Here is a 12,941-nt window from a genome sequence, read left to right as displayed (position 1 = left end):
CCGCCCCCCATGACTTAAAATCGCCGTTCACTACCTCACGATGCCTCCGAAACGAAAGAGACCCGAGCGAGCCTCGACAGATGGCGGCAGACCCGCGCCCCACCGGCCTGGTGATACCCAGCTCGCCCAACATGACAGGACAAACGGAGGCGATGATGGTCACTCGAGACCAGGACGTGGCGGACGATCCACAAGAAGAAACGATCGTCGAGATTCTCAACAGGGAGCGCACTCGCGGAACCAGCAGCAACCTGCATCATCGCCAGCCGCTAACCGACTTCCTGGCTCAACCTCTCAAGCCCCTCCTCAACCTCCCCCTCCTCCAGCCCCGAGACAGCAGCGGGCTCCTTCCCCCGTCCTTCCTCCACCCACGCCTGTTCCCTCCAACTATTGCTACGATACCCTTACCGACGAAAGAATTTCTCAGTGGGCTGCGAGTGGCCGCCAAGAGGTCATAGCTCACGGTATTCAATCACGCAGCGATGTCGATATCACGGAGTTATCCTGTATCTTCCAGGAATTCATCCGCTCTGTCCTCGATGGCCGAATGTCGCCCACCGATGCTGGTGCGTGTATCAAAGAGATCCTGGGTCCCGAGTCGAGCGAAGTGATTAAGAACTCCTTTGCCTTCGAGCCCCATACCCTCTTCTTGGACACCCTGGCCACAGTCGTAGATAGCGACTCCCCAGACGAACTTCCGCAGCTTCGTCACTTCCTCGATGCGACAGGCGTATCTCACCAGTCTATGCGCGAGATGCTCGAGGTTCCTCTCCTCAACCAGTTGGGTCTCATTCGTGACAGTTTCGCCAAACTCGGTATCCGGCACGCCACCAATCTTCTCTACCGTCAAGCGAACTACAACCTTCTTCGCGAGGAGACTGAAGGATATTCAAAGCTTATCACCGAGCTTTTCACTACTAGTGGTTCTGGGCCTCCAACGGCAGAAATGGTTCAATCGACATTCGAGAAAGTCAAGGCCTTGATAGGAACTTTCGATCTTGACGTTGGTCGTGTGCTTGACGTTACACTCGATGTGTTTGCCGCTGTGCTCATTAAACAGTTCCGCTTCTTTATCAAATTCTTACGTGTCAGCTCGTGGTGGCCGAGGGCGCGACGATCACCTGGCTCAGTCTTCATGGGCGGCCTTCCGGCTTGGGCTCTACCCAACTCCTCTCAATGGCAAACTAGCGAAGAGGACGAGGTGGCCATGGAAGAACCGAAGAGGGAACGCGATGTTCTTTTCTGGGACAGAGCCCGCCAGGCTCATATCGACGCGTACTTCGAGCTCGGCGGCCGTCAACTCGCAGACGACGAGCAGCAATTGCTCGATATCCTGGGAGACGACGAAATCAGCACGGACATGGAACGGCTTTGGATGAAAACTACAAAGACGCTCCCTCCCCAGGGAAACAAGACTGCGGCACAGCTTCTCGGCTTCAAACTCCGTTTTTACGCCTCAGAGGCTAGAGATGAGGATGACGTCCTTCCCGCGAATCTACTCTACCTGGCGGCTCTTCTAATCAAGGTGGGCTTCGTCTCCATTACCGATCTTTACCCTCACCTATGGCCCCTTGACCAGGATATGGAGGCTGTGAGGGAGAAGAAGATGAAGGAACTGGAAGACAAGGAACGCGCGAGCCGTCCCGGTGGTGGTATGAATGCGTTGATGATGGCCGGTGCCCTCCCTGATGACACTGTCCCCGCCCCCACATCGCTGACGCGATCTCGCGATGCCATCACGAAGCCAGATGCCGAGCCCCATGCGGCCAACCACGCTGGTTCGGATGAGAAACCCAAGCTTCCAGAACCTATGGAGCAGAAGATTTCTCTCGTTTTGTGCCTACTCACTATTGGCGCACTTCCCGAAGCCCTCTTCATGCTCGGCCGCTTCCCTTGGATGATAGAGGTGTCTCCCGATGTTCTAGATCGAATTCATCGTATCCTCAACCACTCAATCAACAAAGTTTACCGGGATAGCCAGCCTGCAAGCTTTTTGGCCCGAGCAGAGTGCCCCGCTAAGGATATGGCAAATGCAGACCAAACCGGAGCTCCCAAGGGAACTGTGAAGCTCGGAAAGCTTCTTCCCCGCAAGACCCTTAGATGGCCCTTCCCCGACAAGTCTGACACGAACGACAACCAGAACTATCGGTTCTATTGGGATGAATGGTCTGATAACATTCCCGTCTGCCAGGATGTCGATGACATCTTCACACTTTGTGGCACGCTTCTGAACATTTCTGGCGTCAATATCGGCAAGGACGAGACTATCCTACCCAAACTCGCAACCATCGGCGCTAAGAGCCTCGCCGAGGACTCGTCCAAGGAGAACCGGGATCGGTGGTTGGACCTTCTCAAACGGCTTTTGGTGCCTGCTTTGAGCATGACCAAGGCTAATTCCGCAACGGTGAATGCTGTCTGGTCACTGCTCAGTACATATCCTACCCATGTCCGTTACAACATTTACGCGGAGTGGTTTGAGGGCCAGATTTCCCGGCTTCCTGCCATCAAGTCCGCTTTTGCCCGCACGAGGTTGGAGACTTTGAGCATCATGAAGCGTTTGTCGCTAACGAACCTGAGCGACATGGCCAAGTCGTTGGCGAAGACGAGCTATTCATCACCCGGCGTCGTATTCAAGGTTGCTCTCGACCAGATTGAATCGTATGCAAACTTGATCGACGCCTTCGTCGAATGCGCTAAATATTTCACCGACCTTTCCTACGACGTCCTCATCTGGTCCCTAATGAACTCCCTTGGTGGAAAGAATCGCAGTCGCACCCAAGAGACGTCTGTCCTGCTCACAAGCAAATGGCTTCAGGCCCTCTCCCGTTTTGCTGGTCGCGTCTTCCGACGCTATTCGGTCATGAATCCTACACCGGTCATCCAATATGTGGATGATCAGCTCTTCAAGGGTAACTCGACGGATTTGATCATCCTGAAAGAACTCATCTCTTCAATGGGTGGCATCGTACCTACTGTTGATTTCACTGATGGCCAGATCATGGCCTTGGCCGGCGGAGAGACTCTCCGAAGACAAACACTCATCAACGTGCAGGACAGGCGGTTCGACTCAGTGAAGAGCTCGCGGCGTCTTATTCAGGCGCTAATCGACTCTAAGCTTGCCGGGCAGCTCTTAATCAACATTGTCCAGTACCGCCAGGCCGCCATCTACAAGACTGCGGAGGATGAGGCACATATCAAGTATCTGTCTTCGATGGTCGACGACTCTCAGCAGATCCTCACTCAATACCTCGATCTCCTGCGAAGCAATCTTGATCCTGCTGTGTTCGATTCCTTCGTACCAGCCATTGACCGCCTGTTGGGAGAGTTCGGCATCGACGTCAGCCTTGCTTTTGTTATCAGTCGGCCCAGCCTCTCGTACCGTATGATGCCAAAGGAGGAGCAGCAGGCGCAAGCCCAATCATCGCAAGCTGCCGCAGAGGACGGTGATATTCCGATGACGGACGCGACGGTGTCCCAGCAACGGAATCGACAATCGACACCTCGAGATTCTGGAGAGCCCGACAACAGCAAGATGGAGGTCGACAAGAAAGACGGTTCCCAAGCCAGTCCATCGACTCAAGGAAGTGGTAGTCGCATCAGCGATCCTTTCCTCGAAGTTCTCCAGCCGGTCATTGATACCCTGGAGCAGATCAAGGAGCCAGCCTTCTGGAAGGCAATTACACCAGAATTCTACACCATGTTCTGGGCCTTGCAACTTGGCGACCTCTTCGTCCCTGAAGAGTGGTATCAAAAGGAGGAAGATCGCGCGTACACTCAGGCCAAGGAAATTATGCGTGACCGGTCTGATATGACGAGGAGCGGCATCACGAAGAAGGAAGAGAAGCACAAAGCCCTCACGGCAATTGTTGTTAAACTTGGCAAAGAGAAAGCGCGGCACAAGAAGACCTTCACCCGCAACAAGTTCCACATGATCCGAAGGTTCAAGTCCTGGTTCCCGGCTACTGACCAGGCTAAGCCCCGAGCAGTTTCCGATGCCATCTTGGAGCAATGCCTCCTCCCCCGACTCGTTCTTTCTGCCAGTGATGCTGAATATTGCCATCGGGTAATCCGGTTCCTCCACGACTTTGCCTGTCCTAACTTCAAACTGATGTCGCTTTACGATCGTCTTTTCAATGCCAACCGCTTGCGAGCGATTATTTTCACTTGCACCGTTCGAGAGGCTGAACATCTTGGTCGTTTCTTAAAGTGCGTTCTCGGAGACTTGTCCAAATGGCACAAGGACAAGGCTGCCTACGAGAAGGATGCCCTACTCGGACAGGCGGGCCAGAAGGAACGTACTCTTATCGGATTCGCAACTTCTATTGATAATGATGGCAAGCCCACGGCCTTCGTAGAGCATGCTCAATTCCGAGATATGCTCTATGGATGGCACAAGAACCTCAACATGGCTCTAAAGTCGTGCTTAGGAGGCATGGAGTGGATGCATATCCGCAACGCCATTACCGTTCTCAAGTCTGTTCTCGACTTCTTCCCCGCGGTCGACTTCATGGCGCAGCAATTTATCCGGCAACTGAAGACAATCACCGATCGCGAATCAGCGAAACCTGCCGTCGACAACGCCGAGTCCGGCAACCGTGTGGATCTCTCCGTCGCTGCGCAAACTGCGTTGTCAGAATTGCAGAAACGCAAGTCGAAATGGGTCATGGTACAAGGTTTCCGCCCGAATACGGTAAGTTTGCAATCGTCATCATTGGTAGCGAACCACGAGACATGTTCTAATATCTCCTACCAGAGTGGTGACTCTCAGCAAGAGGCCCCGTCAGCATCCAACCTTCGTCCAACAGCACCGGAGTTCAAGCCCGACAGGACAACAAAGTAAGTCAATGATAAGAACTTTCTTTCTTTCTTTCTTTTCCCTCTCACCGATCAATGTTTCTAACGAATTCCCTTAGGACCCTCGGCAAGGGACAGGAGGACGAGGACGGAGAAGTTAAGGATGGCGAGGAATCGAAGACTCAAGCTTCGAGACCGGCTCAAGCGGCGGTACCATCCAACACCCCCAAGGATACCCTTCCCGCCAAACCATCCCCTAGGCCAGCACTCAGCCAGCCTCAAATTCCCAACGCGGACAGACGCTCACCTCGACTCACAGCGGCCCAGCCACAACAGGCTCGCCAGTCACCAGCCGTTACAACAAATTCCAACAACTCGGTGGGTACCCGACATGATACCTCGAAAACGTCTTCTCTCCCGGACCGTGTCCCGCATGGTTTGCCCAGCCGACCAGACGTACCATTGCCAGGCTACTTTGCATCAGATCGCTTCGGCCAGGTGCGTCCCGATGCTCGGGAAACCCGGGACGCCAGAACAACACCCTCGAGGGACGCGCGTGAGCCTCGACATGCAAGGGACAGTCGGGACCCCCGAGAGCCACGTGAGAACAGGGAGAGGGACCAGAGAGAGACTCGCGAAGCCAGAGATGCCGCTAGGACCCCTGACCCGGCTCGCTTGGAGCGCCCTCGAGATCTGCCTGGCTCGGATCGGCGTGTATCAGATCACCCTAACTCCCGGGATGCACGAGATGGCCGTGACTCTAGGGATACCCCCCGTCCGCCCGACCAAGACCGCGTTGGAAGACCCGACTCGACCCGAAGGCCCGAGCCTAGCGATAGGGATTCACGGCAACCAGCCAGAGATCGCCAGGCCGCGCCTCCGAACGGTCGCGGGCACAACAGCCCAAGGCCGAGAGATTCGGCACCAGCTACGCCCACCCCGGCATCGTCAGGTCGTGCCGACCAATCTGGTCCGGTAATGAACCCTGAGAGAGCAGCTCTACTCCAGAGCGCAGACCGACCTCCCCGTCAGGACTCTGATCGCACAAAGGACAAGAACGCCAATGCTCGTCACCCAGATCCCGATCGCTCCGATATCCTGAACCCTGCCCGTGCAGCTTTGATCGATGGAGGAAGGCGTAACGATCGGCCACAGCAGCCTCGAGAAGACGGCCGTGATAGAGCACCCCGGGCCCATTCGCCGAGGAGACGAGATCGGCAACACGAGCAATCGACTCAGCCCGATGGCGGTCGCGACGATCGCCATGGACGCTCCCACCCTCCGCCTCCACCTCCCCCGACCTCCCAGCAGTCGACTGAGCAGCGTGGAGTTTCAAGGGACAACAGGGACACGCGAGACAACCGACCCGAACCGCCCTCAACTACTGGTGGCCGAGGCGATAAGCGAAATGACCGAGACTCCAATAGGATGCCCGACAACCGTCCTGCCCCAATCAGTCACAACGGTCCTCCGCGGTCCGTAGAGCCTGACCACGGCGGCAGATCTGCAGCATACCAAGACCAGAACTACGGACGCCTCAACCCCATCCCCTCGGTGGCGGATATCCCCTCGGGTCCAAGAGGCCGAGGCCGCGGTGCAGCTCGAGCAGTGTCCGGGCCGGTTCCAAGCGTGCCTGCCCGATCGGACGCCAGATTCCCAACCAGCGAACCTGCCAGGGGACAAACTCCTGAGAAGCACCCACCTACGGGACCATCGTCCTCGAGAAGCCGACGGGGCCAGTTCGAACCAAATAATCCACCCATGAACGCTCCCAGCCCGGCAACACCTAGCACGCTTCCTCATCAAGACCGTGCACGCCAAGGACCTCCCGGCGCGTCCCCTGCTTCGTCTTTTAGTGGCACTCCCTCCGGCCCGGCTGGAATTCATCCCGACCGGCTCTCTCAGATTGCGCCACCGCCGCCGCCGCCACCGCCGGGTGTGCCTCCCCATGGCGCCTATGGACGCCCTCCCATGCATCAAGGCGCAGGCCGTGCCGCACCCTCTGGTGGGGCTGGTTCCCGGCACGCATCAGGTAACTTTACAGGACCCAATGTGCCTGACACGAACACGCCGCCGGGACCCTCAGTCCCTGACCGTCTCAGATCGGGTGGCCGAAGGCAACTTGCCGGAATCAACAACACCCTTCAGCAAGCGCAGGCAACCATGGCCGATTCTGGCCGCTCACGACGCGGTGGACAGCGTGCCAGTCTGGCTGGCTCAGATGCTCAGGTTCTGACGGGAGCATCCCCTGTGTCTACGCCGACAAAGGAGCCAGACCAGCCATCTCGCCAAGATGCCAGCAATGACCGAGGAACTGCTAATGGAGATGGCCATGCCAGCAGGGCGGACGACAGGGGTCGTCGCGACCGCGAGAGGTCTGAGAGGTCTGGCAGATCCAGACGTAGCAGCCGTGATCGTGATCGCGACCGAGACCGGGAGCGTGACAGAGATAGGGATCGAGACCGGGATCGTGAGAGGGATCGCGATCGAGATCGTGAGCGGGAGCGCAGTCCCGAGAGAGAACGTGACAAAGATTCGCGAAGTTATCGAGACAGGCGATCGGCTCCGTCTGGAACACAGGCCCCCTCGGGTGGCAGGGATGATCGCGAATCTTCTCGACGATCCGGACGAGAGCCTTCGGGCGTTTCAGGATCGGCAAGGGACGTTCCTGCATCAGGGCCTCAGCAAGGTGGTGGTGGTGTTGGCGGGAGAGACCAGGCCAGCAGTGCTCGAGAGTCGCGGCATCGCGGCGAGCCTGCCCCGTCCGGCAGGAATGAGGAATGGAACGGCGGAGGTCGAGGTGGTGGACATAGGGATGCTGGTGGAAGAGATTCGAGCTCCCGAGCGCGAGACGATCGTCGCGAGCCGAGGGAGGAACGGGGACGGAAGAGACGAAGCGAGGAGGGAGCCGCGCCGATCCCTAACGAGCGGGAAAAGCGACAAAGGCGATAGAAGCTGCCGCGTCCACCGTCGGGGGGGAGAGCATTTCGACAGAACTACGGTTTCTACTTCATTTGAGTGACATGAAAAGGCAGGAGGAAAGACGGAAAAGAAAAAAAGGAGAAGAGTCGCACACGAAGTTCGAATGAAACGGAAGGGATTGCCTTGCTACAGAATGAAAGGGAGGGATGTGGAAGTGCAATAGTTTTCTTTGGGAACCGTATTTCCCGCGGTTCTTGTTTTACTATCCTTATCAGAACAATCCTTTCTTTTTCTACAACTTGAGACCCGCCTCTTATTTGCATCGACTCGTTTTTACGACTTTCGAAACTGGCGATCGGATATCGATCAGTTCCACAGAGAGAAGTGGACAAGCGAGCAGCTTCGAGCAGCTCCGAGCACTTCTCCCAGTCTTTCAGTGACTCGTGCCGACCAGGCGTGTACAACAATTGCCGAGAAGGAAGAGAGCATGAGTCGGCATGGAAAGCGAACAAAAAGAGACAAAAACACAAAAAAAGAAAGTTTTTTGCTTCAAAATATCATTACACTTGCAACTCGACCATTCGCGAGGACACCATAATACCCGGTCGAGGCCGTTTCGGCGTTCACATTGTATCATTAAACCATTTTTGAAACCGGCCGTACCAACACAGTTTATCACGCTTCACGCGAAATCCATAAAAAAAAAGTCTTGTTTTTCGGTTCTTCGTATTCACGATTCCTAGGGGTTTCTAGGCTTAGAGGGGAGTTTGGCTCTGAAGGAAAAGGACAAAATCACACAGAGAAGATGGTCTGGCATCTCTGTACATTACATGGCTCATCTGTTTCTTCATATGGCATGGCGTTTTGCTTTCTTTGCGCGTAGCGAAAATGAGATGACCTGCGTTCATCTAATGGAAAATGAGTTTTTTTTTTTTTCCCCCTCTCGCCTTAGCTATTTGAGCGAGTTGAAGTTATCGTGACATGCTCAACGTCTTTAGACGGCTAATTATACTTAGGTGTGAATATCTTATCTTTAACATTGATGCTACCCATCATGATATCGGGGGTGCCGGTTGGTATCTTAAGAAATATACGTACATACACTCGTAACGCCGTGACATGCTGCTGATCAGATACGCAAAAGGAAAACAAAAATGGGTGGCCAACAACTCCACAGAATACATGTATATCCGCCCTTCCAGGGGCCACAACCAACCAAGCTACGGCGGACTGGAAACCGCCCCGCACAGAAAGGAAAAGAAAGGCGTCTTTTTATGATAAGAAGAAACAAGGATGAATTAGAACGCTGAGCCGTAGCCTCGCGGCGGCTGTGGTTGACTTCTAGGTTCGATAGGTTCCCAAACGTTGCCTTGTGGCCCCCCGGCAGGTAGCCTAGCGTTGGGGCTATAGTATGGGGAGGGAGAAGGGAGTGGAGATGGGTTCATGTCGTGGTATGGAGAAGGCGAGTAACCTCCGTCTCGATACGGGGACGGCGGGACCATGGGAGAGGCCATGTTGCGGGTGGGTTGGCGCGCGCTCATCGGATTAGGTTGGGCGTGCGAAATGAGACCCGCGTGTTCGTCCTCGTTCACGGACGTGGGCTCTCCGTCCATGGGGGGAAGGCCAAGTTTGCTGCGGCGGAACTGGTCGGCGATGGGTAGATGTTCGGTGCTGCGGGCGGGTCGAAGGCGGCTCTTGGGGACAGAGAGGTTCTCCAGGTTGAGCGAACTCATAGTTCTAGTATTATAGCTCGGGTCTTTCTTCCTGTGCCTCACACCGCAGAAGAGCCAGCGCATGCCGCGACCGAAAGCCTTGACGTAGTCCCAAAGATTAGCCGCATGGCAAAAGGCCCAGATGCCAAGAGGCCCTCCCGAAGGCTGCGAGTGCGCATTCTCTCTAGCAGGTAGGAGCCCGGATTTGCGCGTATCGGGGTGGGGATAGTAAGTCGTCTTCGCGCCTGGAACATAAGGCGCGTAGGGGAAAGCCCAGAAATGAAGGATGGCGAAGATGACCATCTCAACACACAGGAGCATCGCGGGGATCGAGACCTTGATATCGGGGTAGGCGATGATAGAATTGGGCTCGAAAATCTTGTACTTCTCACTCGTCGCGATAGAAATACAAGTCACTTGCCAAAAGGCAAAGAAGACCACGAGCTTGATAGCTAGAACTTTGAGGAAGGGCCTGTGGTCCTTGAGGGGCTCCTTCATCTGAACATAGAATTGGATAACGCAGTACATTGCAATAAAGACAGCAATGCAATTGATGGCGAGGACCTAGGACGTCGCAAGTATCAGCGCTGTTCTCACCAACTACCCCGACCCAGAAAAGAAGGGTACGGACGCGTCCAACTTACCCAAATATGCGCAAAAGCCGGACTGTTGGAGCTTTCACAATACCGATCGAAATACTGAGTCACCACGGCAGTGATAGTCATGGCAACGCGTATCACGCAGTAGTGGTAAATTCCAATCCAGTTGATGTTGAACCACGTCAGGCCGCTCTTCGGCGTCCTCCACGGACCGCGCTGGCCACCGCAACACGCAGCAAACCAGTTGACGGGCCACACCCACCTCTTGATCGGATACATGTCGCGGAAGTAGTCTTTTTGTTCGTGAAGATCCGGGCCGATGTAACTACACATGAGGGCGAAGAAGGACGCGATGGCGAAGGCTTCGTAACAGTCGGATATGACTTGGAAATATACGGCATGATAGTAGTAGTAGACCTGAAGGAAGCATGATACCGAATAAACCGGGACCATGAACAAGATTCGGATTACGCTGGAAGCTAGCGGTTAGCAGCGATTGCATGAGGGCAGAGCGAGCCGGATGAGATGCGTACTGTCTTTGCTCATTAGGTTTTGTGTAATTGATGGCGTGCATAAACGCCAGATATAGGCTGAGAAAAATGGCAATGATGGCACATCCTCCACTGATAATAAGAGCGAGGTCATGGAACGTCAACGGCCCAACAATTAAGTCCTCCGTACCGGGCTCAACTAGAATGAACCAAGTCAGCAATGCGATGTCCAGATATCCCGGGGCATACTCGGCAGACCGAATGGTGAAGAACTCACTTCTGAGCTTTTCCAGAGTCGAATTACACGTCGTCGAGATTGAGATCATTTTGGCGAACTCTACACCAGACCGTCCTCCTCTCACGAGGTATAGGTGTTACCATGCGGCGTGCGCCGGTTGCGCTTGCGCTCACGATACGATACCGACCGGGGGGGGATTTCACAGCTGGGAACCGGCGGCGATCGTGTTTCGAGGGTGTCGGCGTTGGTCGCTTTCGCTTTCGCTGTCGCTTTCGCCCAGAAACCAACTGCACTAGTGTATAAGACGGCGCGATGCTGGGAAAGGTGTTGATGTCAAGTCGAAGATTATTGAAAAGAAAGAAAAGAAATCCCCTTGGGAAGATGCCACCTTCACTTATTATCCCTTCCGTCACAGCCTGATCCAGTGTAAAGTTAGGCTCGGAGGCGAATTGTTCCAGGCAAAGGGCGACTTGAGCGGCGGCTCGAAACAGGATCGACGAGTCGTGATTCTTCGGCGACGGCCCCGACACTCACTGGGGGGTTAAAATCTCCGATGAACAAGACAACAGGGAGACGACGAAACGACAGCAATCAAAAAGCAGTCAAAAACAAAGGGAAAGAATGGAGGGGTAAGTACGAAGTAAGTGAGGGATGGAGAAAATGAGAAGGAAAAAAAAAAGATGTGCAGTCCAGGGGAGAGTGTTTAATCAAACTCGATGAAATCAAGAATTCATGGAAAATGGCAATGACCGCTCCTTCCCCCTCCCAATCTCATGCGGCACGACGCTGCTACACAGACCCAGGAAGGCACCAGGCAGATCCGGGAATCCCTGCTCCTTCCTTGTCCTCAAATTTCACGGCGATGCTGTGCTGCTTCGCCCCTGCCCAATCGTTTGGATCGGATATTGCGATATCCCCGATAGATGCTTCGATTGAAATCCCGGTGTGGCTTCGATTGTTGTTGCAAAAGTGAGGAGCAATAATAATAGTAATTAGATTGTCTTGCGACAATTGACCAGCTGTGTCCGATTGTGTTTGTATCACCCGGAAGCGGAAGCGGTTCTTTCGGACCGAAATAAGAAAAAAGTAAGAAAAAGGGACGACAGGCAAGAACGGCAGGCAGAAAAAAAGGTGAGATGAAAGTCCACAAGGGAATGAGGCGGTTGATCGCTGCTGTGGGTGTGCTTGGTTTTAATATATCCTCATCCGGGGACCGGCAGACCCAGATTGAGCTGCACATGCGCTCTTCCTCATCCGAACTATCGGTTTTCCAGCCTTATTATACTCTCTATTATAGGCCGCTCCGCCTCCTTCTTTTGTGCTTCCAACGGGTTCGGGTTCCCTTTGTTGGCCTGAGTATCTCTGTCTCTGGCGTCTTACCTTTTCCCTGTTCGACTTGCAGAAACCTCACAGCGGCGCTTTACTTTTTTGGTGATCTCAATACATCTCAATACTTTACAGCCTCCTATAATAAGATGTCGCATACAAGCGGCACGAGTAGCCACTGTTACTTCCCCTTCCTCCTCAGCCGCAGATGAGCGTAGTAGGTAGGAGGAGGTAGTACGATGAGAGAGAGGCCCCATCGATGGAGCCGGTCCACTAGAGTGCAACTTCGAAGTCGTGGCAACAAAAACTCTTTTCAATCTCGGCCCAACAAAGGACGTGATTGTGGCCCTCATGAACGATGAACGCATGCCCAGCGATGTTTGTGTTTGCTGTGCAGCCTCGTATACGCCTTTCGCCAAGCGAAGGCTCCATGTGCCGGCCTCCGTTCCAGCGCTCTGTTTTTTTCTTCTTGTTCTATTTTCCCCATCGGGCAAGGCCAAAACCAACCTCGTTGGGTGGCAGTGCCTCCCAGCCCATGCCAGCCGCGGCGCAGTGCAACGCATTCGTTCTAAAATTAAAACACTCGGCTAGGGTGACCCGTACTGGGCTGTTCCTTCGAATTTCGTTCTAACGAGGTATTTTATCACCAGTGCTTTCAGTCTATGCTCCCTCGTGTTGAATAGAAGATGGAGGTGAAGCGGATATCGAGATCTGTTGCCGTTGCGCCACTCGGTCTTTTCCCAGATCATGTCTTGAGCTCCGACAAGAAGTGAACACGGTCGAAGCAAGAACATCAGTGCACCGCAGAAACAGACTCATACAAAACAAGATACAAATGATAGAGAATGATATGCAGGAA

At 54.3% G+C, this 12,941-nt stretch overlaps 2 protein-coding genes across 2 annotated transcripts; one reads left to right on the top strand and one right to left on the bottom strand.

Moving 5' to 3' along the window:
- Nucleotides 1–40: 40 nt before the first annotated feature.
- SAPIO_CDS7026 (THO complex subunit 2) lies at nucleotides 41–7,746 on the top strand (the record flags this gene model as incomplete). The annotated part of the gene is made up of 3 exons (XM_016788971.1): nucleotides 41–4,690; nucleotides 4,754–4,836; nucleotides 4,914–7,746. 3 exons carry the CDS (start codon nucleotides 41–43, stop codon nucleotides 7,744–7,746), a joined length of 7,566 nt encoding a protein of 2,521 aa, XP_016640798.1.
- Nucleotides 7,747–9,014: 1,268 nt separating this feature from the next.
- Nucleotides 9,015–10,844, bottom strand: SAPIO_CDS7025 (uncharacterized protein; the record flags this gene model as incomplete). The annotated part of the gene is made up of 4 exons (XM_016788970.1): nucleotides 9,015–9,992; nucleotides 10,073–10,499; nucleotides 10,561–10,717; nucleotides 10,796–10,844. 4 exons carry the CDS (start codon nucleotides 10,842–10,844, stop codon nucleotides 9,015–9,017), a joined length of 1,611 nt encoding a protein of 536 aa, XP_016640797.1.
- Between the last annotated feature and the right edge of the window lie 2,097 nt (nucleotides 10,845–12,941).

Source organism: Scedosporium apiospermum, assembly GCF_000732125.1.
Source record: "Scedosporium apiospermum strain IHEM 14462 chromosome Unknown SEQ_SAPIO_0110, whole genome shotgun sequence".
Lineage (NCBI taxonomy): Eukaryota > Fungi > Ascomycota > Sordariomycetes > Microascales > Microascaceae > Scedosporium > Scedosporium apiospermum.
The sequence above is the reverse complement of the archived record's forward strand: the minus strand, read 5'-3'. Positions and strand labels throughout refer to the sequence as shown.